The sequence below is a fragment of the Thrips palmi genome, unplaced genomic scaffold, assembly GCF_012932325.1.
Source record: "Thrips palmi isolate BJ-2018 unplaced genomic scaffold, TpBJ-2018v1 HiC_scaffold_11, whole genome shotgun sequence".
NCBI classification, from domain to species: Eukaryota; Metazoa; Arthropoda; class Insecta; order Thysanoptera; family Thripidae; genus Thrips; species Thrips palmi.
Genome location: NW_023144622.1, coordinates 6,565,616 through 6,593,215, shown reverse-complemented (window position 1 = coordinate 6,593,215; position 27,600 = coordinate 6,565,616). Strand labels below are relative to the sequence as shown.

At 42.6% G+C, this 27,600-nt stretch overlaps 5 protein-coding genes across 8 annotated transcripts in view; 2 read left to right on the top strand and 3 right to left on the bottom strand.

Annotated features, from left to right (window-relative positions):
- The window catches only part of LOC117639706 (nephrin), a 65,783-nt gene extending 53,954 nt beyond the window's left edge, over positions 1-11,829 (top strand). Inside the window, exons 3-18 of the mRNA XM_034375582.1 lie at positions 2,623-2,811; positions 4,266-4,553; positions 4,637-4,927; positions 5,076-5,212; positions 5,320-5,473; positions 5,562-5,698; positions 5,779-5,944; positions 6,023-6,307; positions 6,388-6,672; positions 6,768-6,943; positions 7,026-7,446; positions 7,714-7,758; positions 7,919-8,077; positions 8,664-8,824; positions 9,230-9,485; positions 9,618-11,829. Of these exons, the coding sequence (XP_034231473.1) occupies positions 2,623-2,811; positions 4,266-4,553; positions 4,637-4,927; positions 5,076-5,212; positions 5,320-5,473; positions 5,562-5,698; positions 5,779-5,944; positions 6,023-6,307; positions 6,388-6,672; positions 6,768-6,943; positions 7,026-7,446; positions 7,714-7,758; positions 7,919-8,077; positions 8,664-8,824; positions 9,230-9,485; positions 9,618-9,877 (3,410 nt within the window). The 3' untranslated portion in view covers positions 9,878-11,829. The remainder of the gene's footprint in view (positions 1-2,622; positions 2,812-4,265; positions 4,554-4,636; positions 4,928-5,075; positions 5,213-5,319; positions 5,474-5,561; positions 5,699-5,778; positions 5,945-6,022; positions 6,308-6,387; positions 6,673-6,767; positions 6,944-7,025; positions 7,447-7,713; positions 7,759-7,918; positions 8,078-8,663; positions 8,825-9,229; positions 9,486-9,617) is intronic.
- Positions 1-27,600, bottom strand: part of LOC117639275 — a 380,425-nt gene that overhangs the window by 251,062 nt on the left and 101,763 nt on the right. The window lies entirely within an intron of this gene.
- Positions 12,030-15,408, bottom strand: LOC117639292 (F-actin-capping protein subunit alpha). Of its 2 annotated transcripts, none has more exons than XM_034374827.1 (7): positions 15,255-15,408; positions 14,682-14,745; positions 14,535-14,586; positions 14,285-14,456; positions 14,026-14,204; positions 13,771-13,924; positions 12,030-13,682 (listed from the first exon to the last, which is right to left on the bottom strand). In XM_034374827.1, the coding sequence occupies exons 1-7, from the start codon at positions 15,294-15,296 to the stop codon at positions 13,479-13,481; spliced, it is 867 nt and encodes a 288-aa protein (XP_034230718.1). In that variant the 5' UTR covers positions 15,297-15,408; the 3' UTR covers positions 12,030-13,478. The 2 variants fall into 2 exon arrangements, with proteins under 2 accessions (XP_034230718.1, XP_034230719.1); XM_034374828.1 differs by lacking the exon at positions 15,255-15,408 and adding an exon at positions 14,911-15,041.
- LOC117639294 (deubiquitinase DESI2) lies at positions 15,778-18,963 on the top strand. Its single transcript, XM_034374830.1, has 6 exons — positions 15,778-15,982; positions 16,467-16,521; positions 16,600-16,672; positions 16,788-16,881; positions 16,953-17,094; positions 17,171-18,963. Exons 2-6 carry the CDS (start codon positions 16,483-16,485, stop codon positions 17,360-17,362), a joined length of 540 nt encoding a protein of 179 aa, XP_034230721.1. The 5' UTR covers positions 15,778-15,982; positions 16,467-16,482; the 3' UTR covers positions 17,363-18,963.
- LOC117639277 (cullin-3) lies at positions 19,219-27,426 on the bottom strand. 3 transcript variants are annotated; one of them, XM_034374800.1, is made up of 16 exons: positions 27,408-27,426; positions 26,653-26,761; positions 24,662-24,859; positions 24,385-24,570; positions 24,079-24,282; positions 23,823-24,002; positions 23,526-23,720; positions 23,268-23,444; positions 23,024-23,194; positions 22,846-22,953; positions 22,644-22,768; positions 22,314-22,563; positions 22,054-22,223; positions 21,829-21,967; positions 21,595-21,722; positions 21,460-21,484 (listed from the first exon to the last, which is right to left on the bottom strand). In XM_034374800.1, exons 2-16 carry the CDS (start codon positions 26,704-26,706, stop codon positions 21,460-21,462), a joined length of 2,310 nt encoding a protein of 769 aa, XP_034230691.1. In that variant the 5' UTR covers positions 26,707-26,761; positions 27,408-27,426. The 3 variants fall into 3 exon arrangements, with proteins under 3 accessions (XP_034230689.1, XP_034230691.1, XP_034230690.1); XM_034374799.1 differs by lacking the exon at positions 27,408-27,426 and adding an exon at positions 27,049-27,328; XM_034374798.1 differs by lacking the exons at positions 26,653-26,761; positions 27,408-27,426 and adding an exon at positions 25,041-25,121 and having other exon boundaries at positions 19,219-21,484.

The window sequence follows — 27,600 nt, the reverse complement described above, 5'->3', positions numbered from 1 at the left end:
CTTGCTCTCGGAATGCAGGAATCTATCGGCGGGATCGCGGGTCGAGAGCGCAATGAGTGCGCCCTGTCGTTACCGACTGCGCCACTGCCAGCCACTGCAGCCACTGCACTGTGCGAGCTCGCTGTTTGACTATCGCCGCGTGACGCACTGGGACGGCCAGCGCGGCCAGCGCACTGTAATTGCCCCGTATAGTGCATCGGCGCGGCGTTACTCGGCCCGAGTTCGGGGCACGCTCGTAAAGATAGGGGACGCCCCGCCCCACCCCCGCCCCGTGTGTGCAATCGAAAAGGTTTTAATGCGTCTCCTTTGCATGGTTTAGTGCCCCGGTCGGCCCGGTGCCACAGTCATAACCCATAGTATTAGAAGCGTTTACGAAACGACCGAACCACCGCCGTTTTCATCCCTCGCAGTTTGTCGGTCGTTTTTTGGGGTTGTTGGTTTTTTGTTGTTGTTTTTTTTCGCTACTTTTGATGAGTGACTCAGTCGATCCCGCAGCAGGACGCACTATAAATCTTTAACGACTTATCCGCTACCCATCGCTGAATATACCGTCTCTCTCTCTCTCTCTCTCTCTCTCTCTCTCTCTCTCTCTCTCTCTCTCTCTCTCTCTCTCTCTCTCTCTCTCTCTCTCTCTCTCTCTCTCGCACCGCCCTTCTTCCCCGAAATGGACGGGTTGTGTTTGGGCTATCGGCGTGCGCCTAAGTGCCCTACTTTCGGCGGCGCTGTTCTGTTTGGATATTCAAATAGGGTTTTCCGGGGCCAGGAGGAGGAGGAGAAGAAGAAGGAGGAGGAGGAGGCGGGGCCGCGGCCTGGGCGGGGCGGGCGGTTAAAAAGACGTCAGGGAGTCTGTGCGGCGCTGAGGTGTACGGCCCGTACGGCCCCTGCGTCCACACACGCATGCCTTAATCAAGGACGGCCCCCGACGACCCCCGGACCCCCACACCCGAAGGGGCCCCCCGAGGGCTGGCGGGGCTGGCGGGGTGCACGGGCTGGTCCTAATGCCCTTTCCCTGCTTCGCGCCACGCAGGGCCACGCCACCCCCTCATTTCGGCCCGAAGCGAGACGCAACCTCATTCGGGTGTTCCGCGCGGGTACGCGGACCGGGGGGGGGGGGGGAGGGGTCTCCATCCTCCAAATTACGAGTAAGTGACTCGGCGAGACCGAGCGGACCGGACCGGACCGCGTGGTCTGAACAAGACCAGCCACGCCAGTGTACGCCAGTGGCTCGCCTCGCCGTCTCCCCGACCGCAGCGGGGCAGCAGTCGCTCTGGTCCGGCAGTCACTTTGACGCGGGCGTGCACCGCGTCCACCCGCCACCACCAGACTCAATCCGAGCGTCCGGCTCTCTCACACCCGCGCGGCGTCCCGCGTCGGTGCGAGAGAGACAGCGCGACGAAAACGACACGCAGTCTGCAGCCACCAGCGGAAACAAAAAAAAAAAAAAAAAATGGACACGATGCATGGCATGCTGGTGGTGAGGTTGGGGGGCGGTTGTTTGCGCTTGCGTGTGCATTTGGGTGGATTGATTGTAATGCAGAGCACACTCTCTGGCGCGGCGCGCGGTCAGCGTGGCGCGGTGGAGGGGGGAGCTCTCAATTAACCTGTCCCTTTCCCGCTGTAGATATGGACGTGGGCATCGCCCCCCCCCCCCTCCCCCTCCCCCTTGCGGCCTGCTCGCCGCTCACCGCACCCCCGGATGAATATAGCCCTCCGCGCCGTTATCCCGAACAGCTCCGTCTCTCTCGCACCCCCGCGGGACTACGGGCCGGCCCACGAGTGCGAGAGAGACGGAGCGAGCCTAGGCAGTGCAGGCGCCGGCCAATGCGCAGCTGCAGCGGGGTGATACCGCGTTGGCAGTGTGGGTGCGATGTCATGGAAATAGAAATGTCCGCCGCGTTCCTTCTCATTACTGCTCGCTTTTCGTCGAGCGAGACGCGCGGCACAGCTTTGGTCTCTCTCGAACAGACAACAACAGCATGGCCGGCCCATGTTTGCCTTTTGTTCTTGTTTGTTTTTGTTTTTTTGCGTGCGCGAATTGGCGGTAAAAATTAGCCGGAAGTCCCCGGGCTCCGCTGGGCTCCGCTGGGCTCCCTGCGCGAGAATTGGCCGTTACGGCGGTCCTTTATTTCCGCTGCTGCTCGTGGCTTGTTTAAGTATGGCGCGCCCCGCCCCGCCCCGCCCCGCCACCAATACAGACCAACAGTTAAGTGTAATGAGAGTGCCGCCCGCCGCGCCTTTTATCTTGCTGGCCACGCGAGCACCTCGAGTGGGGCGGGGCGGGGCGGGGCGGGGCGGGGCGGGGCCGTGTGGCGGAATCGAAAAGGGTCCCCCGCCCCGCGCACGCTGCGCACAGAATGGGGTCAGTGGAGCTAGACGCGCTAGACGCTAGACGAGTCTGAAGCCCTCAATCTCGGCCCAATCTCCAGCACAGCAAGCCGACGGCAGCGACGCCCAAATCGAATCATCCGCGACCCGCCAGGCCGCCGCTCTGTCTCTCTCGCACCCCGGCGGGCCGGCCCGCGAGAGCGAGAGAGACGGCGCGGAGCGGCCGAATACCTGTCAGGCAGCCCCCATTCTCCTCCTTGTTTACCTCGTCTAACCTCGCTTGTTTGCGTGTTGCAGACCAGCGCGACGACTCGACGACCGAGGTGGTGTCCAAGACGCGCGGGCCGCGCGCCTCCAAGTTCATCGTCACGTCCAAGATCCGGCTCACGCCCACGCACCAGGACGACGGCACCAACTACACGTGTGAGGCGCGCCACGACGCCGTCAACAAGCCCATGCGCGCCACCGTCACGCTGTCCGTGCTGTGTGAGTACACTGTCAGCCCCTGCCTGCACTCTTGTTGTTGTTGTTGTTGGTCCCGCGCCCCGCGCTAATGACCAAGCCATGTCGAACGGTGACCAACGAACCCCCGTCCGGTCGATGCCAGACCGCCAGCCGCCAGACGGCACGCCGATTCCGTCTCTCTCGCACTCCAGCGGGACGTGCCGTGAGTGCGAGAGAGACGGAACGACGAATGGAACGCCGATGCTGCTGCGTGATGGCTCGGCGACCGGGGCTCGTGGACCCTCCACCCTGCATACAATCAGGGATTGGCGGGCGTCCTGAACTGGTCGCGCGGATAAGAACGTGGTTTTTCATAGACAGGAGGCCAGGGTTCGAACCCTTGCGCGATCTTTTTTTTTTCCAAAGGGAGGGAGCAGACCTATGCATGGTCCTGGATACAGAACATTGAATTCCGCATTGAGGTTGAGATGACACACTCACACACACACACACACACACTGCACGCACGCATCGCGCACGCGTGCACACAGAGGGGCGGTCCGATTGAAACGTTTTGAAGGGCTGTGGCGATGACGCGGGGAGGGGGGGGGGGCGGTCCAGGCGACATCACTGGGAGTGGACTGTAGTGCGTTGCAGTGATGGCCAGCTCTCTGCAGCGGGCTGATTCCGCAGAGCCTGTCTCTCTCGCACCCACGGAACGCCCCGTGAGTGCGAGAGAGACAGAGCAGCCACGGCCACGGCACGGCCAGGCCAGGCGTGGCAGTTCAAAGCGATGCTGCTCGCTGCGGGATGATTCCAAACAGAGCTCTGTCTCTCTCGCACCCCTACGGACCGCCCCGCGGTGCGAGAGAGACGGCACAGCGAAAGCCCGATGCCGTGCCGATGGGTTTGTTTCGGGAGTGGGCTGGGAGGTATGCACGCGGCGCGCGTACACATACACACACACACCACACATGCACTCTGACGCTCGGTCGTTACCGGCGCTTGTGACGCCATATAAGGCCATGTGGTTATGGACAAGCAGCCCCGCAGCACAGCTCTCGGTACCCATTGAATCCGGGGGAAACTGTGAAATCCGTTTTAGGGGCCCGCCCTCGTAAACAGGCCAGCGACTCGCAGTCCCAGAGCCCAGGGCGCAACAAAATTCACAAACTGTAGTAAAGTTGCACCGAACCGCACGGGATCTTGCTCGCCGTTTAGGTGACGGGCTCACGCGCACTCACACATAAACAGGCTCTTGTAAACGAAGTATTCCTTCTCAATGGTGCCTAGGGGGAAGGACCACTACTCAGTGGGCCAGAAGACCGGTGGAGGCGGCCAAAATTCTAGACACGTTTTGAGTTCCAGAGTCGCTAAATGGAACCGAACCGAACGTGTGACCCCACCAATGGATTCCTCGTTCGGAGAGCAATTCATTGGTGGGGTCACACGTTCGATTCGACGTTGCTCTGACCCCGCCTTCGCCTCGCTTGCAGACCCGCCCGGCGCCCCCTACATCGAGGGCTTCGACAGCAACGTGGTGCAGCGCGGCCGGCAGCTGGAGCTCATCTGCAAGAGCCGCGGCGGCAACCCCCTGGCGCAGCTCATCTGGTACAAGAACAACGACCCGGTGCACATGAAGTACTTCACGCACGACGCCATCTCGGAGAGCACCTACACCTTCACGGCGGACGCGTCCGACAACAACGCCGTGTACCGCTGCGCCGCCACCAACATCATGAGTCAGAAGCCGCAGTCGGCGCAGGTCACCGTCACCGTCGAGTGTAAGTCCGGCGCCATTAAAAAAATTAAGAAAATTTAAAAACCAAAAATTAAACAATAACAAAATTTTTGTTGTTCCCCGCAGTCCCGCCCACGCACGTGGTCATCAACGGATCGGGCGAGGCGCGCGTCGGCGACGTGGTGCCGCTGACGTGCACCACGGACAACTCGAACCCGCCGGCCGAGATCCGGTGGACGGTGGGCGGCAAGCAGGTGCACAACGCCACGTCCAGGAGCGTGCTGTCCAAGGACGGCGGCTGGATCACCACCTCGGACCTGGTGACCTCCATCCCGCCGGGGCCGCGTTCCATCATCGTGGTGTGCCACGGCCTCAACATGGACACGGCCGTGGGCACGCACACCATCGAGGTGCAGTGTACGTACACCCAGTGGGACCACTGCACTGTGGGCATTCCCCTCCCCCCCTCTCTCTCTCTTTCAGGCCGAGTGCAGTGCAGGGCACTTGTTTCAACGAATCCCACCTCCCCCCACCCGGTGGTTGAAAGTGTTGTTGGTGTTTGCAGACCCTCCGAGTACCCTGATGATCCACGGATACAAGCAAGGCACGAACATCGGCGCGGGCAGCCGGCAGCGAATCACCTGCGTCTCTACCGGCGGCAATCCACCTGCCACCCTCACCTGGTACAAGAACGACAAGAAGGTACGAGTTTATGTTCACCACGATTTTGACACTCTTGAAAGATGCGTTACTCTTAGATAATTTTTTTTAAGCTTATCGTTACCTGTGGTGCTCTTTGTCTTTTTCAGATAAGTTCCACTTCAAAAATCCTCGACAAGTCAGTGTCTGCCGAGGTGGATTTTATTGCCAACGCCACAGACAACGAAGCACGCTACAAGTGTGAAGGCACAAATAAGGCAACTGAAATACCGTTGACTGAAGAGCTCAAGCTCAGTGTTCTCTGTAAGTAAATAATGGTGTCTTTTAGGGATCTTTGCTGAAAATTTTGGGGAATGTGATGACAATGTCTTGACTTTTCCTGTTTTACCAGTTCCTCCAGACCGAGTGCAAATAAAGCGAGAGCCAGCAGTATTGAAACCCGGTCAATCTGCCACTTTAACTTGCGACTCTTCCTCTAGTAATCCTCCAGCTGTTTTAACTTGGTGGAGGGATGGTATTCCTGTGCTGGTGAGTATTTCTCCTCAACTGCCAATTTCATTAATGTTTCTCACCTTGAAATTTTTATGTATTTTTTTTCCTATGTGTAGGGAACTACCAACTCTTCATCTAAGGGTCTGCATGGTGGCACGGTATCCACCGTCAAAGTGACTTTGGATGTAACTGCTGATCTGAATGGTATTGTCTACACATGCCAAGCTATGAATGAAGTCCTGCAGCGGAGTGTACATGACGCAATTACATTAGATGTTTTATGTGAGTTTCAATTATTGTTGACTCTTAAAATTGTGCTCTGTCATCACATAAAATAATTTTCCGGTTTTTCTTTTTCAGACAAACCAATTTTTGAAAGTGAGCCTGTTGAGTCCTTCAATGGAGTTGAAGGCCAACCTATGCTCATAGCTCTTCAAGCTCATGGAAATCCATCCAATATGACATATATTTGGAAAAAGGATGGCAAGGTTCTCAGTCAATCTTCTGAGAGTCATTCAAGAGTTCTCATTGATGGACCAATGCTCAACATTTCATCCCTCCATAAAGACGACACTGGTGCCTACACTTGCGAGGCAGTGAACAGTGAAGGCACTTCCAGCACTCATATCAACATCAGTGTCAACTGTAAGAAACTCTCCTTTTTTCTGGTGCATATTGTAATGTGTATTATTTTTCTTATTCTCATAATTGTTTCTTTTTCTCAGATCCTGCTAGAATTATTGGTATTACAACAGACACACTTGTGTCAAATGGAGAGGATGCTCAATTGAATTGCACAGCAGATGGAAACCCATTAAAAGTTGATCATGTCACTTGGCGTAGAGAAGGTTTCTCCGACATGGCATCGAGAACATCAACTGTTTTCCGAAATAATACATCAGTCTTAACTATTCTCAAAGCAACCAAAGAAGATATTGGAGCATTCCTCTGTGTTGTTAACAATGGCTTGGGGAATGAAACATCAGCTCCTGCTTACCTACTTGTTAAACGTATGTTTGCCCTAAATATCTTTCCCTAGTTTTGGTTTGCATTTCTGTTTTACTGCTGCATCATTATTTAAAATTGTCTGTTTTTTCCACTTCAGATAAACCAGACATTGATCTGTCTCCTGTACTTGCCAAGGCGGCTGCAAATGTTGGGGATACTGCAAGATTAACATGCCGTGCGAAGGGTGCACCAGATATTCAATTCAAATGGTCTAGAGATGGAACTGCCATACCTGCAAACACCACCAAAAAATATTCAATTAACTACCTCAAGGTATTTTGTTCTCTGCCCCTTACTCCAGCCCCTCTCTCATCAATTCAAACAATACTTGAGATTAATAAATATTCTGTTTCAGGCTGATGTTCTCACACATGAATCAGTTCTTCTAGTCCACAAAGTGGAGCAAGCAGATTTTGGACAGTATCAATGTACTGCACAAAACGAAATTGGCTTTTCCACTAATTCTGTTGAGCTTGACATTACATCAAAACCAGACCCTCCGACGAATTTGAATGCAAATGAAACGACACACAACTCCATTACCCTCTCCTGGGTTCCTGGGTTTGATGGTGGCTTGCCTACCACATTTCGAATTCGGTATAAACCATCAGGTTCGGCAAACGAAGCCTATCAGTATGCAGATGTGACACCATCCAATGCTTCAACTTACGTTGTTCGAAATTTGGACCTGGCTACGGAGTATGTTTTCTCTGCTATGGCTCTGAACAAACGAGGTCCAAGTGATTATGCTGGCCATTTGAAGGCACATACAACAAGTAAGCACAATTACATGAATGTTTATTGTTATGAAGTAATTAAATTTTTTCATGAGACAGTGAAGTTGTAATATTTAATCCAATGTGGCGTGATGCATGATTCATAGAAAGTTTAAAAGAACTTTTTCATTCATCGATATTGTTCTTATAACAATAACGATGGTGGATTTCTGGAAGTATTCTGACTCTAATACATGATCCACTGCATTTTTAAGTCAGTACTTACTAGGCAAATTTGATTTTTCTCATTGTGGCCATCTTGCACAGATGAAGCCCCTCCTCCGGTACCTGCTGGAAGCAGCATGAACCAAGGTCCATGGATTGTTGTTTCGGTTGCTGTTGGTGGTGTTGTGGTCGTCCTTCTGAATGTGCTGCTCATAAGCTGTTGCTTAAGAAAGCACGCCCGAAAACGACTGACTGGTGAGTTTCCATTTTCTTTAGTAGGCTCAAAAATGTTCCTATTGTTTTACAGATGGTGCAGAAATGTTATCTGAAGAACTTTTGGGTAGAGCAGACCTTCCTCGACTAGTGGTTGTGAGTGTAGCCATCACAGGATCAATCCTCCTGTTGCTCAACATTTTGTTAGTGGGCTGCTTTATGTACAGGAAACGTAGACAAAGACTACGCGAAGGTGTGTTAAAATTTGCAATGACTTGCAGCACAATTTTTGGGTCCTGCTGGTGGTGGTTTTGCTGAGCTGCTGTATATGTGCTATTGGCATTCTTCGGTGATGTGATGTGGTGTGGAATGAGTGTTGTGGACAAGCCCCCTTGTTTCTCTATCTTGCCTTCCCTGAATTTTTTCCTACCTATGAATGCCTGGCTGAAACTCACGCAGCGTTGTCGGACTAAACCTTTAAAAAAGGTCAAAATATCCTCGCTTCAACTTTAGTCGACAATATGCTAATTTTGCTTTGGGTGATTGTCTCCTTGTTTCCCAGGTGCTGGTGATCCTCCTTGTACTTTTCTTTCCCATGTCTTCCCTTTTAACATGTCAATTATTGGTGCCAATGGCTTGCTGCAAAGCTTTCATCTTCTGTGCGTCGTTCTTTCATCCTACCATTGGAATCACACTGTGCACTGTACACTGTGCATTGTTGACTGTTCAATGCTTTTCTTTCATGCTTCTATTGTTTTGTCATTATACAATGCATAAGGCCTGAAACACAGGTTTTTTTTCCATGTAACTTAAGAAATTTTTTTTATTTGTTCTTACAGCAAGTGAACAGAGTAGTAGCAAATCTGCCACAATAGAAATGTATGCTCCAAGTAGTTACAATGAAACGGTGACTGGAGAAACACTCAGCTCAGTTTCTGAAAAAAGTGAAAGCTACTCAAATGCTGATAGCAATCCTGACTACTTGGTGAGAAAACAACAGGTGAAGAGGACTTTTACTACACTACATATCTGTGTTAGAATGTCGTGTAGTGAAAATATTGTGATGAGCCTGAGCATGAAGGACACTCTAGTATATATTAGGAGCTACTCCTATCTTTTATTTCTTTTATAACTGCTTACAGTAGACATTTCTTTTTCAAATTTTTCCTGAGTTCAATTTTTTTTCTAGCATCATAGTTATGTTATTTTGCATCTATTTTCAACCCAAGACTATGTTCATTAAGAAAATTCTAAGTTCACACATTAAAATTATTTTGTGCCTTTCTTGCTTTGTCTGCCATGACAGCCCCTTCATGGTTTTATTTTAACTGCTTAGGTAGCAGTAAATTTCAATAATTTCAAATTTGCATACTTTTACTAACTGCTTTCTTTTTTGGTATTGCAGGAGGATGGTAGGAAACCTGCTGCCAGTACATATCTGATAGACCAGATAGACTATCCCTTCGAGTACTGTGGATTTGAGATGCAACATCAACATAATCATCAGCATCCAGGTCATCCTCACCCTCATCCTCATCCCCATCCACACCATCACATTGGGAATAATACTTTAAAACCACCACATACTGACTCAGTAAACTCAGTCAACACTGGGACCCTCAGGAAGCATCAGCCAAATTATAACAATCACAACTCTGGAGGTAAGTCTAATGAAGTATTCTTACTCCTAGGAAAAGTAACACTCGCAAAGGCGTCACGGTTTTGTGACACTGACGTTTTGTGTGAGATCTATTACTGTAGTTCGGAAACCAATTTTTTATTTTCACTTTCAGGAGTGCAACCAGGTGGTGATCCATTTTATGGAATATCCCCTGATGCTAGATATATTGCCTATCCACCACCAGCAGAATTTTCACAACCGACGGGCAATGGAACTCTGCGCAGGGGACAGCATTTAGCACCAATGGGAACGGGTCCCGTAGGAGTTCCCCCTGACGTTACTGTCTTGCACAACCCTCCAATTCCTCCTCCTCCTTTGTTGTCAACATTCAGTTATCCAGCAGCAATGGAAACGGAAGGTCATTTAGTGTGACCAAGCGAAAACTGTGATGTGGGTGGTGAAAACCCATCCCACATTGTCTTTCAGCTAAGACTGTGATCCTAGTGTCTATCCACTGCCACAAACCAAACTGTTACAATCTTTTACATGGACTATTGTGGTGTAACGTGTTCATGTTTGCATGTTGGTGGAAAGACACGATTTTGCTGATGTGGCTCTTAAATGTTGGCTAGTTTGTGATCTGTTAAAGGAATGGTTTGGTTGTTTTAATAGGTCTTTGCCACATTTTTGGCAAAGATGTATTGAAAAGCTCATTTTAAAAAATGTAGGTGGTTCTATATGGGACTGCCCTCAAAAGAAACAGGGTTTTTTGAAAACATATTGTGTTTTATTATTATTATGATAATTATTATTTGTTTTTTTTTTCTAGGATACATGTACAAATTTAAAAAAAATAGATAGGGATTTTCTATTAAGTATTTTTCCATTTGATGTATTGCTAGTAAATTGAGAGCCGGTGAACCATTTCATTGCTATGAGGATCATGAAGCCATTTCATCCCAAACTCTGATCGTGTTCTTACCTCTGTTGATTTATCACATTGTTTGAACATTAAGTTTACAATCTTCTTTTGATTTGCATCAGCATGTGATCAAATGATACAAGATACTGAACTGATGTGTGTTATTCTTATGTGTTATTTGCTCACAAGGAGGCAAATTCATTTCTGTAGATAGTAGTTAATTCAGATGTGGTGCTATTCTGTCAAAAAGTACAGTAAATCCATTCAATGTACAGTTACTTTAAGGTTTGTTGTGTACATAGACATTTTCCAGCTACGACTGGATGGACAAAAATGCACTTGAATTCAAGCAGTGAAACAAGTGAAGACATATTCAAAAGTAACCTTTTAAAAAATGTATTATTTTCTCATATTGTGAGTGTTTTGAGTGCGTGAGTGAGCTAGTCTTCAATGTATACCAAAGCTGTGGGTCAGATAAATGTCAGCAGGTGACTTATTTGTAGTGATTTGTCTTGACATCCATGAATTTCACTAGATGCAATACCTGGCATATTGGCTAATGCCGTCTGAGCAATCTTGACCAATTAATTTAATTGCCTTCAGGCAACCTTTTTATTTTATTTGAAAAAGATTGAAGGAAATGAACTAATTAATACTCCTTTGAAAATAAAATGTGAGTGGAGGAAGAGCAGCAGCTGTATAAATGTGGCACAAAACTCTCTGCTGTAGTTAGTATATCCTCAAGGTTTAAAATGAAAACTATCTTTCAGATACCTCACAAAGGCATATTCCCACCCAAGATCTTTTCTGTTTCTTTGCCGAGACACTCCTGTAACAAATTATTTCACTCTCTGCCTTTTCCGATCTTAAAATAATACTATTAATAATACCTCAAAAGAAAGAGCATCTGTAGTGAATGTAAGTAGAAGAAATTTTTAACTCAGCAGCCATGGTATTGCTAATTTTCTGAATTTTATACAATAAAGAGATTCATGTGATAATGATGTTTTCAAGAAATTGCCTGGATAACTTTGAAACTTCTGTTATATCATCCAGTTTCATGCAGGTTCTAATAAAATGTATATCTGTATCTGTAAGTGTATAAATTAGATCTGAACTGTATAGTGCTCCTTCAAATATGCACTGCCAGCTTCAACTTTGCTGAGACCTAATTTGAAATGACTGCCAATTGTCCTGAGTGTTAAATACAAAATGTTTGTTTGTGATGTTCATCACTTTCTAAGGCATTAATTGATGAGATAATACATACAGCCAAGTGTTACAATTGCATTATAAAGTTTTTGATCTCATCTATTTTATTCCATGAAGTATAACATGGTGTGTCACATGCACCCAAGGTGAAGAGCTCTTTACTTGTTTAAGTTTGCCTCCTGTTATTTTTTACCTCAATTTACATTGTACTATACTCCCCTGGAGTAAAAAATTAAAAAGTCACAAGTTACATGCTTTGTTGTTTTGTTCCTTGTCCCCTGCCCACATTTATGAACAAATCAAATCAAATCAAATCATGAACTCAGCAAATGTTCTTTGGCACTCACCAAATATTTCCAAAATACACCGGCATTCAAGACTTGTTTGGAAGAGGTCCTGACTAGAGTCCTAGCAAGGCCTGGGAAGGAACCAAAAAAAATGGACATTAACTATTATAAAGAAAGGTCCAAAAGGAACCTATAATTTTATTGAAAGTATAGTCATAACAGGATACAACAATATTCAAAGTGTTTCTTTCATATGCTGAGTATAACCCACATCATATGCAAACAGGAGGAGATTTCATCATTTTCCAAAGAACATAAACAGCATAAGGAGTGACTTGATATTCTCTGAAAGTTCATGTTTTAAAACAATGGCAGGATATCAAGTCTCATGACAATTCTAAATTTAATTGTTCTCTGCCATAGCAATTTCATTCCAGTCATTTAAGTTGCAAACATCCCATTGGGCAAAGAACAAATGATGGCATGATGTTATACACAAGTTCAAGTTCCCCAAAAATAATAGAAAATTACAATGCACTTTTGTTTACATGGCAGTGACAAGAATAGTGTTCATCTACAATTAAAACAAAAATATGCATCATGGAAACATCATTGTTGTAAAATATGTCAATCTAAAAAATGTCTCTAAGCAAGTGGTCAGATGAAATCTTTTACAAATGCCAAATAGCATTTATGCCATGTAAACAGTAACAAAATTGTAAGTGGTCTTACTGGTACAACATACCCACATATTTCACTGGCACAAACAAATCTTCTCCAGAAACAATACCCAATTTAAGTCGACCTTAGATAATGATTTAAAAAAAGCCATCTGCAAAGCAATGTAAGGTAAGCAACAAAAGTATATCAGATAAGATGAAACTGAAAGAATGCATTAAGATTCAATTTAAGCCACAATTAATGCATCATTTGTACAACTGCAAATGATAGGTTGCAGGCAGAATTCAATGCCAACACAATTCACTAATGGACAAAATGAAACAAAACAACTGTAGACTATGACGGTCAACATAATTTGTAAACAATTCAAACACTCAATTCACTTCGATTAAGGCAAAATATACGCAACCTCAGCAAGTAATGGGGAAAATACACTAAGCAGAATACTGAAAAAAAGGAACAAAACATTCTTCATCACTATTGAAGCATAACAAATCTCATTACAAAAGTGAAAAAGGGTTTTGTACATATGTTAATAAGCAAAAACAGTGTTTTAATAATATATAAAACAAAAACAGACTGAATCGAATCATTCTCCTATTTGCTGAAATTTGAACAGGTGTTCCTGTTCTGATGAAAAAGCACTTCTTCCCTTCATTCAGGCACCAAACTAATGATGTTAGTACATTAGTTAAGGATGAACCAAATTATTACAGAAAGAAATACAAGTGACACAATGGATATACATACATCAGACTTGGCTTGTCATTGTGACTTCAGCAACAAAGAATCTATCAACAGTAGTTAATCATTTCCGCAATCAATCAATTATTTACACCCAAAGGTAATAAAAACGCACATGCAGATACATGGCCACAGTCTCCCTTCCCCAATACTAGCTATAAAAGGTCACAAAGGACCACAACAATCATCATTGGCTTTTCAGCTCTTTTCCAATGCTGTAAGAAACAATCTTATTCCAATCAATTTTTGTTCGAGTGACTGGTAACTGGCGCCGAAGAGCCTTGAAAGTTGTGTCTGACATAGTTTGGTAATTTTCAGAAATGGCTGTTTGATACTCATTCTCTGCTTCTTCCACAAGCCGAACGAATTCCTTTGCTGTCTGCTGTTCATTCTGGAAAAAATTTGAAAAGGTAGCCTTAAGAGTACAATATAGACCAATAGAGGGAGATTCATTCCAAACTGAGGGCAAGGGAACCAACCGTTATTGTGAGAATTTCCTCTTTCACATCCTTGGAGCTCACCAGCTGCACGTTTCCATCTTCATAATAATGAACCTGTACCTTCAAGATTCCTCTCACTTCTGCACTTCCAGATGAGAAGGTAACAGACCATTGGGATCGCCATCGACCATTCCTGAACATTGCAAAATAAAGATTAAGATGAGTATAGATCGCAATCATAAGTAAAAAGCAAATACAAAGATATTCAGAATAATTTTTGAAAGCGCGTTTTACCAGTAGTTTTTGGGTTGGAACTGATGGTCCTCTATACATGCTGTAAGAGTTGTAGCACCATTCTGGCTCTTTGAAAACACACTGCAAACTCCATGCTTATAGTGAGCGTTTGTATAGTTTATGAACTCTGTTTCAAGAGCAGCTCTCCATGATTCAGAGGCCGCATCTGGTTCCCAAGCCTAAAATACAAATTCATTATAGATATAGGAATGGATATCAAATATTAAAAATTACAAGAGAAAACATAAAGAAGCAATACCTGAAAGTCTGAAGCTTCTCTTCGAAGATGATCATACTTAAAGCTCTGTCTAGAGCGTGCATCAAAGAAACGATTTGAGCCCAAATCATTGTGCTCAGTGATAAGCACCTGGTGATCAGCATTTTCAATTTTGACAGGTGTCAACTGGTCCTTGTTGTATTGTGCAAATGCCCTGCATAGTCACAAAATAAAGTTAGGTTCTTAAGTCAGCACATACAGAAAAGTCAATACTGTTTCAGATAATGCATACCCTGATGCTCCTTCTTTCAACAGTGTGTCATTATGAAGCAATACCCTAACATCTGAAATAGAGAACGAGGAAGGGTATTATGGCTTCAGGGCAAAAAAGGAAAGAAAAATTGTGATGCTAATAGAAAAATTAACTAATAAAACTTACCATTAAAGACTTCATTGAATTCTCCGGGTGGAGAATGAAGTATAAAATCTGATACGACTCGAACCTACAAAACACAAACATAGACAGAATGGACTATGAGATGAATGAGCAGATTCACCCTTTGTGTTAGTGCTTTCGAGTAAGAGTTGAAAATACGTCTCTATCCGACCAAGTTGACGTAAAAGTCCCATCACGTTTTTAAAAACAATGCTCTACTTTGGGGCCGAACCTGTTGTGTTGTGCTTGTAACTGACGGCACCGACATAGTCGGGCTTTCGTTTTTTGTTTAGTTTCTGTTTATGTGAGAGAGGCCCAACCGAGAGAGTGCGACACAGACCACGTCATACGGGCAGCGTTATTAAGGGCGAGATAGTCTGACATCACACAAATGCCAAACCCACTGATAACATACTGACTCAACCCAAATAGGGCTAGGCCCCAGACTCCCGTAACATAACCCTGACGCGGCATCACCGTTTCGCCGATTGCGACAAGCATCTTGGTCTGTTATGTCTACTTAAATCGTAATAGCAGCTAAATGTGCACAGAATGAAGTACAGTCAGTGAATTTACCTTTTCTTGGTCTGAAATTGGTTCATCACCGTCCGCCGCCATGTTTGCCTGCAAACGTCGAGTCGAATGCGAATGTGGAGTGACGACTTTGGGGGAGTCACCGCAAAAAGTTACTGATTGAGGTTCAGATTTGGAAGTACCTCTTTACTTCTCATAATCCATGGCAAAGGTGAAAGACTTTCGTTTATGTTTGGTTCTATGTTGAAAGTTTTCAAGAACCCCAAGGAAAAGAACTTCAAATAAAAAACAATCCTTCAATATGCTAGATTAATGCCCTCTGTAAATGATTTAGTACCCTTCCAAATGTGAGCAATAGATTTTTCATACAAGAACGAGTGTGGTGCCACAGTGCTAAAAATTTTCATCCGAAAGTGTATTGTGTTGCAGCTATCTATGCATCATTCTAGAGAAAACATTAGAAACTCTATTATTTTAGTTTTCAGTTCAAAGACACGGAGAAAATGTCTCATGGCCCACCCATGTTGCCTCACGACGCGAGTGTCAAGATCACAGTTGGTACTAAACACACCGTACAGTGCAGTGCGTCTGCGCGCGCGCTCGAGGGGTGGTGTTGTGTTGAATGAATGTTGACCTGTGTCCAAAATCTTTTGTTGTCGTCAGCATTTTAACTTTTCGCTTTGTTCAAAGAACCGTTTAGGCTTTAGTTTAGGACTTTGGACATCTAAGCCTGTATCTGACTCTTCGTTTGTCGCATGTGTTATCAGCAGGTGAGGAATTTTGGTGGAGGGCTTAACCTCCCTGTGTCATGTCAATATTTCTTTTCTCCCCAAATGTGACCCAATATGTGTAGCTGTTTTCCTTTCACGTAGAACAAAACTATCTAAAGTCGTATTGGGGTCATATTAATTATTAAAAATGTTTGTCATCTCTTTCATACTTCGTAAATCTGGTTGAAATAAACCTCAATCTGTACTAAGATGACAAGCACTATGGTCCTGTTGTGGAGAAATTAATTTTTACAAAGAACAATTTTGATGGGTATTATTCCTTTAATTCCTGTCTTTTCTTTTCTACCTTTTGTCAACCCAGCTTCTCAGCTGCACTTGATTATACTCGACTCGATTAGGCTATTTATAAATTCAAGCTAGATGTATTCTAATTATTCTGTTCATATATGTGTCTGTTGTTATAGAACCTCTACATTCTTGCCCAGTTTGTCTCCAAACTAACCTAATTTTCTATTGTTTGAAGGGTTTTCAGCAAGAAGATGTCGTCAGAGCCAGTTATTCTCAATGTTTATGATATGGTAATTTTCTAAATGATGCTTAGTCATTTATCTCTTTGAAAGCAGTGATTTGACTCTTTATTTCATTCCGTTTTTCAGTACTGGACCAATGAGTATACTACTCCTATAGGATTAGGAGTATTCCACTCTGGTATACAAATATATGGCATGGGTGAGTTGAGTCATCCAACCTATTAATAATAAATATTCACAGCTTCCTGTTGATAATCATTTTCAATTAAAGTCCTGCTCTTGACTCAAAATTTAAACTTTAACAATTATTTCAGAATATGCTTACGGAGGCCATCCCTATACCTTTTCCGGTGTGTTTGCAATTGCTCCACGTGATGCAGAAGAATTAGGAGACCAATTCCAGTACAGGTAATTTCCACTTTTATAGTTGTTTGACCTAAAGGATTTTTTTCGTTACAGTTTTTATTTGTTTATTTCAGGCAATCAGTTCATGTTGGGTACACAGACTTTACTGAAAAAGAAGTAAAAAAAATAATTCAAGAACTGGGAAAAGACTTCCGTGGGGATCGTTATCATCTTATGAATAAAAACTGTAATCATTTCTCTGGGGCATTAAGTCAGGTAAGCTCTTGTCATATTCAAAATAATAATAATACCAAAACAAAGTTTGGGAAATAAATTCTTGTCCTTTATTCAGATTCTCTGTGGCCGCGACATTCCCTCATGGGTCAATAGACTGGCATACTTTAGTTCTTGTGTGCCTTTTCTTCAACGGTGCTTGCCGAGAGAATGGCTGACTCCGGCAGCCTTCCAGCAATATAGCACACCAAATGCCCTGCAGCACACACTTAGTGCACGTGATAACAGTCCTGATGGTCCTTCCTCATAACATGAGGCTGCTGGGGCGGATCATGAAACACATCCTCTCTATGAAGATGACACTCAGTCCGTCTCCCAGCTTCCCTTGCTGTACACCCATGATCAGCCAAGTTCATGGCTGGGCAACCCCAAAGAACCACTGCCGTCCAGCTCTAACGTCAGTGATGAAGATTGAATGTACTTCTGTGTTATGCTTAAGTGGGTAACAGGAATGTTCAACATATATTTCTGTGTTATATTAAGTGAAGATGTGATTGGGTTATGAAAAGAGTGCTTCCAGAGGAGTACAAGAAGCACAACATTAAAAACTTTCAAAAACTTGAATCAAAACTTTCCTGTAAGTCATTTGTATAGTATTAAGCCTGTTGTCTCACATTTTTATTCTATTTTCCTGTTTGGTTTGAATGTTTTTAAAGCTTGTGTGGGACTCCTTCGGAAAAAGTGTTTGTGCATGAAGTCTACTATGACCTGATTCCCTTTTTTCTCTGAACCCTGAAATATTATTGGTTAATGGTGAAGCAAGTATTTCCCTGCAAAAATAAAAATTACTTGTTATCTTGTTGTAAGAAATTCTGCACTCTTGTGCAGTTAAGTTTTAAGAAACGATCATTCATCTTATATGGCCCTGTTTTATCATACCTTTGTTGATAACTCCCCCTTTATTACATAACAAAACAATTTTCCTTATGGTTTCTTTCATAAAAAGTGATCAATTTTTTTTTTATAATGTTATACCATGGTGCTTTTTGAAACTGTTGGGAAGATATCTTTGGGATTTTTCCAGACTCTAGGTATCTGATGTCATCATAACTCTTGTTTGACATTCTGTAGAAATATTTCAATTGATGTATCAGCATGTTGTCACTATTTGTATTTGTCAGGAGATGTGTTAATGCTTACTACGTATGAAATTTAGTGTTGTTGAGTCTTTGCTGGCCGCTTTTTATGTGCCACTGTAAAATTATTGCCTTATCCTAGGAATTAAAATTTGCTCTTCAAATTTGACCTCAGATCTCAATTTTTCTTGCCACTTCCTTTTTTAAAAAATTCAAAGTTCACATTTACTATGTCAGTGATTCCTCCCTGTGAAGAGGAATGCTTTGGTTTGAGTCTGTAGTTCTCTCAAATATTTGTATGTATTTAAGTTATTCATGAATCATCATAGCGTGACAGGTGACATTTTGAGACAAGCATTACTGTAGACTCCTTTGAGAGAACCGACTGCTTTTTTATTATTCAATAATCTGAGTGCGAATGAAATAAACCTTGCCTCTGTCTATGAATGAACAAACAGTTATAATTCCACATTACTTGAAGTTTTTGTGATTCTGTATATTTGGTGCTTTATAATCACTAGTTACTTACTGTACAATTGGATTTGATACGGAGGTGGCTATGCCTTGCCTAACTTTGTGTTTCAACATTTTTTGTAAAAAAAATTTGCAATATCAGCACAGTACGTTTGTATTTACTTTACAGGTACAATGTACATAATGTGAATTGTTCTTGTCATGGATCCTTGTATAACTAGTGGCAACCTGAATGTAGAAGGCATAACTGAAGGCAGAGTTCAAGTTTCCAGAATTAAAGTGTTGTATTCAGAGCCAAAAAGATTGATTCATTTTTACAATTTATTTCTTTTTCAGATCTAGATGTTTTAAACCAAGTCTGAACCCTGTCTGACCACTGAACCCCATGAAGGTTGAGTCACGTTTCGTCAAGAATGCATCAACATAAGCCACATCAGTGTGGGTCATGTTGATACGTCATCTTGGCTTACAGTGATTCTTACTTTTGCTCCTCCCTGCTGTGATTAAGGAAATGCAAGGATAAACACAGAAACATTTACAAACGAAAACAACGAAAAAATTTATAAGATATCTTTATTTAACAACTCGCTTAGCAGTAGATAAAATTAGGAGGAAGAAAGTTGATGTACAAAGTCCAAAAGCTGTACCATCACACAAAGTGTTGCGACTCCACCTATATGATTTGATGGCAGAAACTCTCTGCCTGGGCAACATTATTTTAATATTAAAGGAAAGCATGCCTTTGAAAAACCAAGGATGTAACTGATCTCAGCAAATGTGTTTCAAAAATACAAATATCAAAAGTTTAACTTTAAAAATGCATGCAATGTACAAACAAATTAAGCATGAAGTCAAAGCTGATACAGCTATGAAACTGTAGAATGCAAATTTTGTTCAATACAGAACAAAATTCCATTTCTGCAAAGAGCATGGCAAAACATGTCCCCTTAACTGCTCAGTTATGAGGTGTCTTCAATTAGTCTTGTTTTCAAGTGCGTCCAGGACACTATTCAAAACAAACTACTTATACTGTAGTTAAAAGAAATAGCATAAATAGAGAGGAAAAGAACATGTACACAGAAATCACAATAATTATTAATGAAAACACTCATCATCCCTTCTCCTCACATAACCACCTCTGTGACAATGCAAAAGTAACAAAACAAAAATTCTTAACAGATGTAAGTCAATGTTTAGACGGAGTCATTCTGGCATTTTTTTCAGAAGTCAGTCATACATCTGTAGAAATTTTGTTCCTGACAACACTGAAAGCTAAGCAAGAAGAAGCCACATAAGGATTAGGACCCTCCAACAATTCGAAAAGGCTCTTTGATCATGGAAGAAAATAAAACACAACTCGTGAAGCCAATACTTATCAGTGCAGTACAGACTTTGCATAGAATGATCTGGGTTAAGCAGCCTCAAAGTGAAATCACTGACATGACATCACATTTACATTTTACACAGTAAGTGAGTGGGTCAATCATCTATTTTAAGAGACTTTGAGGGGTTTCTACTTCAATCTCAAACTAAACAATTGATTTAAAAATAACTTGTGTACTCAATTTTCTCAAGTTCTTAAACAAAGCACAAAACAGAGAATTCCAGAATATGCAAAAAAAAATCTCTGCAAGATTTAAGTCAAACATATACCATAAGAAACATAATTAAGTATTACAACTTAATTAGGTTCAATTATAATCAGCAAGGCTCATTTCTAAAATCTTTTACAATATCAACACTGCACAACAAGTGTGCAACCAAAATTTAAGTTCAAAATATAGGATTAGTTATGGCATTAAAACAAAATCAACCACCTCAGCAAATCAAGACGAAAATTGACCAGAAATTCTGCATTTTTGGAGAGTTTCCTCACCTAAAGCTGCTGTCAAAAGAATAGGACTGATTTAAGATGAGATGATTGCCACTGCAACAATTTATGATCTATATAGGAAATGGGTTCAGGCATAATGCTAAATACTTCAGATCTTCCAGGCACATATATTAGGAAAGCAAGAAAACTGTGTCACTTACAAGGTTATTTCTGAACAAAAGTTTTGGCTCCTATTGGATTTGAGGTTTCATGTGGTAATAACAGTTAAGTTGAAACTTCATCAGTGCCAGTACATTTGGTCTATTTACATATTAACACTACACACACAAAATTAATGCACGGCAACAATTGTCAGAATACTCTAGTAGAATCGAACAGTCACATATTCAGTCTATGACTATTTACAGAATCTGCAATCACTTATAAACCCAGCAAAAAGAAAACAAATGATGGATGTAAAATTTTATTTCATTCCAAAAATTTACCATTAAATGTGATGTTTCACTGCTATAATAAAGCATTATATGCAGTCACTTTTGACCCCTATACTTGAAACAAAACTACTATTGCCTCTTCAGTTTAATTATTTATTATTATACATGTAACTGCAGCTTTCTTATGTAATATGTACAGAGCCATACAAAATGAATAGAAGATTGCTCCTTAATGCAAGCAAAAAATTGTATAAAATGCTGATCACAATGAAGAGTGTTTGCCTCATGGCAATGACCTCAGTACATCTTGTAACACATCCAAGTAGACACCGCACAGTTAGTTCACTGATGATAGGGTTTCCGCATGAGTAGCTGCGTAATTTGGGAACACTGACATCACACAAAGATTAAATGTCCACTGTTTCAAGAATCCACTTCCAGAATGGATGTAATTGGTGCACTTTAGTGTAAGATTGTCTACATTTAGGGCCACACTGCATTCTTTACACCCAAGATAACATAAGACTCTTCAAGCTACATAAGTGTACACTTTCCTGTAAAAAGAATAAGAATCATGTTATTACAGACCAAAGCCAGAGGACAAATTAAAGGCAAAATGACTAAAGCAAAGGAAGAAAGTCAATAATTGATTTAAATGACTAACCGGTCCTCAGGTGTTCTTGCAAGATATTCTCGTTCAATAAGGCCTTCTATTCTCTTCTTTATGATAACAGGAGATGGTAAAAACCGAATCTTGAGCTGTTCTGTGACTTCTGCCACTAACACATTGTGCTAGAGAGGGAAAGAAAGTTAAGATAAATAAAATGTTAGAAGGCCTGCTAACTATAAATGCAAAATTCAAGTTAGGACAAATATGAATACAGCTATGAAAACTTACAGCCATACGCTTTCTTGCTTTCATTATTCTTACTATAGCTGCTTCAATTTCATGTTTACGATCCTCATCAACCTTATTACGTGTTTCTTTCCTCTCTGGCTCTGATTCACCCTTGGCAGCCACTGTCTGGATTTTAACCCTACCCAGAAGAGAGTCAAAATTAATTTAATTGTCATTGATCGATGCTCTATGCAGGGTAAACCAATAAAAGCAGCATTAAATTACCTATGTAACTTTGAGGAAAATGAGTCATTGATTTGGAAAGCATGGTCAGATTCTATTTCCTTAGTTCTAGGAGTTTTGATAAGAATTCTTTGAGTTGCTTTTCCCATGGCCAGGGATTGAAGAGCTCTAATAAGATCCCTTTCAGGAATATCAGTTTCATTTTTAATTTCCTGTTAAAATTTAATGAAAAAATTATTTCAAGAGAGTCAACACAGATATGGCATATCAGACAAAATGGACAAATTGAAACTAGTATTCACCTCGTAACTAAGCCTTTCACGATTATTGAACAACATCAATACACACATCTGGTATGTGGACACCTGAATTATGTGCTTGCGCGGCCCAGAGGGCCCCGATCCAGATGACATAAGACTAGTGCTGGAACTGGCACCATCTCTACCTTCTCCTTCCTCTCTTCGGGGTCCAAAAAAGACAGCATTTAAGTCTGCTGAGCCCAGTTGTGGCTGAAGAGTTAATTGACGTCCACTATGCTTGCCAAGATAAAATCTAAAAAAAACGACAGAAATTGAGAAATAAAAATAAAGTTCAGAACCCTCAAGCACAATACAAAGATAATCCAAACTTACACTCTGAAAGTTTCAAAGGCATTCCGTGGCGCAGTGGGAATACTACACTTTGGCGTAGCACTTTGGGTTGGCCAAAAACCAGTGGTAAGAACACGAACACTGAGGTCTACTCCATGTAAAGTTGTCTGTAAACGATACAAAGTTAGTAAAAAGCTAAACATTTATAAGGTTTTTTTTTTTTTTTTCAAAGTTAGCAGCTTACTTTGACAGTTACAATATGTTCCTTGAATTCTTCCATGATAGTGTTAGAGACAGTCATATCCTTAAACATTCCCTCTAGCTTGGATGTGAATTGGCATCCACATTCAGTCTGAAAGGAAATCAAAATTAGTCGGCATGTCAAGCTTTCAAATGATCGAAATTAAAATAATGCAAATCACCTTAAGTTTTGAGATCATATTCTTCTCACTATCATCACTAACAGACTTGTTCAATAGAAGTCGTTTAGCTAGATGTTGCTTGTAATAACGTTCAAATACATCTTTCTCTTGGAGGAAGCGGAATAGAACCATAGTCTTGTCTAAAACTTGCTCAATTTCCTGCTCCGTCATCTGGTAAAGTAACAGATGTGATTAGGGTAAGTAATTTCCCCTGCAAGTTTACTTGACATTTGTTTTTACTTACGCCTTTCACACCCTTCTTCAGTTTGTCATCAATGAACAAAGATAGATACTCCGGAGATTTGGGATTAAGATTGAGGAAGTATTCAAAATCAGAGGCAATAACTTGTTTAAATGTTTTATCATTTCCAAAGGATTCATGAAGGAATTTATCAAACCGGTCTTTCAGGTCTAGCAGGTTCTGTAAAAGAAGACTCAGTTATCATTAAAGTTGTTTCCACATTTAAGTAGATACTAACACCCATTTAACACTGATCGGTACCTGAACAAATGTAATGGCATTTGTCCCTGCTTCTTCCTCCTGAACTAAAGCTTTGCCTTGTTCTCTTAAGTATGTGCTAACACACTGTGAGACTGTTTTTAAACCCTCACTAACTCGGCTAAGGAGCTTGTAAAGGCGAGCCAAATCCTCAGTCTTCTGATTCTTTAACATAAATACCACTCCAGAATTCTCCATCTGCAGAAAATCATCACAATGTTAATCATTTTGAGGAGTTTGTTAGAATCAACGTTTGGGTAAGAGGCTTAAACAGCAAGATTATGACAATTGGATGCTTACTTCTACAATGGTACGCATATGTTTGTTAATTAATTCTTCTTCAACAACGCCAACTATGTGAACTTCAGTGGATTCATCTAAATAGTGTTTTGCACGTTCAGCCTCTTCATTGATACGTGCCTCAACTTTTTTTATGTAAGCTGAAGCACAGTTTTCAGCAAGGAATTTCTGGCTTTCCATCTAAAAAAATAATCTATGTTAGAGAAAGAAACTGAGCAAATATTTTCTCACCAGACAGGCTGCAGATTAAATATACCTTGTAAAATTCAGCAGATTGCTGCAAGAACGGCCGTTCGAAATCTTCTTCATAGACAGAACGACTGTTGATTCCCAGGACCATAAGCATTTGACATCCATTTTTTATGGCAATTCGATCTACTACTTCACCTTTGCGTTCTCGCATGACCATATCCAGCAACGTATCTCTTAAGTGATCTCTTATGCAGCCATATCGTACAACCTGAAGATATTAACAATCAAGATTTTATAACGGTTAATAATGGTGGAATCTATTAAAGATTTACAATAATAAAAAATTAAACAGAAAACCATCAAATCAAACCTGATCTCTGAAGAAAATAAGCCCAAGGTTGTAAACGTTGTCTACTTCGTTCTGCTGTACATACACTCGGTCCATGTACATTAAAATATCCCGAATCATGACCATAGATGTCTGGTGGTCATTCCAGGCTTGGTTTAAGGTTTGAAGAAAATTATTGTGTAATGCACGCAGCACATCTTCACGAACCTAAAGAAGTTTTCCATCATAGTGTAACAAAATTACTTGTTTCAAATTTTCAAAATCATATTAAAAGAATCCTTAAGAAACTAATACATACTTTGGTCTCTAAGTGTTGTGTGACAACTTCTTTGAGTCCTGTGTATAGTCGCTCTCCATGTTTATGAAGAACCATAGTGTATGCATTTCTGTAAAGTTCTTCAAAACTAAGTCCTGAGTTATTTTTCTTTTGAATCTCTTGAATTGCGTTTTTGAGGAGGAGCCAGATGTTTTCCACATATTTTTCATCCATACTCATCTACAAAAACAGAAAAAAAAGATCAATTAAATGTCTGAATTAAGAACAACCCCCAGACAAGTGAACAAGTGAACACATGATGAGAACTGAACACATCAGGCTGACAGAAAGTTGTCACCTCCCAGGGGGTAAGTCACTGACACGTCAGTCCTAGAAAGCAAAGCTCCTTGCTGGGGCATACCAAGCATGAGGGCCGGATTCTGCCGCACCCTTCCGAGCCGGAGCTCCATTGGCTGAGGACGAAGTGGGGGCTGATATTCATTTAGAGTGGAGGGGAAGGGTCGGAGAGGCAGCGCCGGAAAGAGGATCGCACACAGACGCGGGGAAGAGGCGTCTGCTACCCAGCCGAGCTGTGGCTCGGGTAGGAAGGTGTGTCAGCAATACTGGAATTTAGAGCCGCGGCGCCCAAACAAAACATGCAGACGCCACGACACGCCGAGCGCGCCAAGCGGCCAAGCGCGAGGCAGCGCGAAGCCAGGAAAGCTGACAACAATACCCCTGGCTGTTGGCGTCCAAAGTAACCGCCCTCGGGCCGGGGACCTATGTATCTCTCTCTCCCACTTGACCAGTGAAATGAGGCGGCAGAATCCGAGCCGGCGCTACGAGCCAAGCGCAAGGCGGCGGCTTGGCGGCTAGGCTTCACGAAGCCATGCCCGCGACACAGGCAGACACAGGTAGGTACTTCCCCCGCAGGCCGAGTCCGGAAAGTGCAGTCGCTGTCTCCCTCGCACCCCTGCGCACACCCCGTGAGTGCGAGAGAGACACAACGACGAAAGCACCCAACGTGCTCCCACTCCTACCGAGAGCTAAATTTCCATAATTTATTTAGGAGGGCTAGTCATTCTTTGTAGCCCTCTACTACTGCTTTTAAGTAAAGGCACAGGACAGGTGGTACTGTTGTTACAGTGCTTTGTCAGTTTATAGAATATTTTGCCCCCTTGTTTGGTTTTTTGCATGTAGCCAACACCCACACTCCTTTAACTAGACTTCTGAGCTGAGAGGAGTGAGTTCCGAAACATCTTGACAATGACACTAGAGATAAGACAATGCTTCATCATCAGAAAAATCTAGTGGCTGTACAAGCAGATAAAGTACGGTACGGAGAATCATAACACCACTTTCACAGGGGAAGCAATAATAAGTGGGAAATAAACAAAGATTAATGCTGCACAAAAGGTAAATCTCAGCACCATACAGCCGATCATGAAAATTGCCCCCAGTGGTGAGTAATCAATAGAAAATCAGGATGATTAAGACCGTCTATGGACGGAAAATTGATCAAATTCAGTGTAAAAGTTAAAACTAGGCATTAAAAAAATTACTTAGCATAATAATGAGTCAGAAAAATGATAATTGGGTGGTGTGGCTTGCATCATTGTTTTAACCATAACAAGGAGCTTGTGTAGAATAAAGGTAAGAGCAAGTAAAGCTTTCTTTGTGGCCAGAGTACTGTCAAAAGAGAAAGTACTCTAGGTGACATAAAAGGGAGGTCACAGATGATGGTCATCCTAACCCTACATTTGTACACACAACAAAAGAAGTGTTTTGGATTGGTGACTGCCATAAAAATGAGAGATTGTCAACCTGACAAACAGCCAATTCTAACACGGAAGTTACAACAAAGATTTCCAGTCTTAATTGGACCATATCCAGTGGTCGAATTCAATTCTGTGATAATAACATTGTCATAAAGACTGCATCCTGGGAAGATGACAACTTAAATGGGGGTGTCCTAACCTTTAAATTCAGCCGTATCAATCATTAGTTCACACAAAATTTCAAAAAGGACTTACCGGAAATGCTCTAATACGCATTTTGGGTTCCTTCTTCATCCCACTTTTCATCATTTTGAATATTTTGTAAGACCCACAGGATGATTGAGGATGTTGGGCCTAGGCCTATCTGGAATGTATCATCAAAAGAAAAGTACGCTATCAGGCCAGAAAAGATCCACCATGCAGAGCGCCGCTGACGATGCTAATCCAAGAAGAATTCATTGGTTGTTTGCGGAAAGGGCGAAAGGCACAATCTTCAGTCAAAGCTTCTCTTTTCACCGAGAGAATGTTTCACACGACAGACGACGAGCGACAAGCATAACAAGTTGCCCTTGCTCTTGCTCGAAAAGTAGTCCAAGCTCAGCATAAACATTCACACATTTCTCTGGTGGCGATTTGGGGTCTCCGCCTTACTTAGATCATTTCTTCACAAGCTGAATATATTCTTCTGATATCAATGTTCCAATTCACTGTAAATGTCACACAACAAGCAGATGTGTACACCGTTGGCTAGACTTCTTCCTTCACTGATCACTGTGGGATTGATCTAATTTTTTTATTTGCAACGACATGGCGAGTTCTGCCACAGACAAATACTCGGATCATCGTTTCATACGCACACCCCGCGGTCACGTATTCTGTGCGAAACCCATTTAATTGTGCGTCATCGCTTTTGCCCTTCCAACTCAGCTGATCCAGTGCGCTGTAGGTTGGTACTTCGTACTGGCCGAAGTTTTGCCAACATACAGTCCCCTATCCGAGTTGAAACTTACCATCCAAGACGTTCCTATGCGAGTGAACGTCACATATTGACGACCTGTCTTCAGCTTGCGTGCACTGTGGGTGTGGCTGTGGACGCACCGTGGCCAGCGCTGGCTTCTGCAGGCGTGCTGAGTTGTCTCCGTCGGGTTGGCTATGAAGCCGCCGTCGCACTGCCGCAGAGTTTGAAGCGACCCGCGAAGAGGA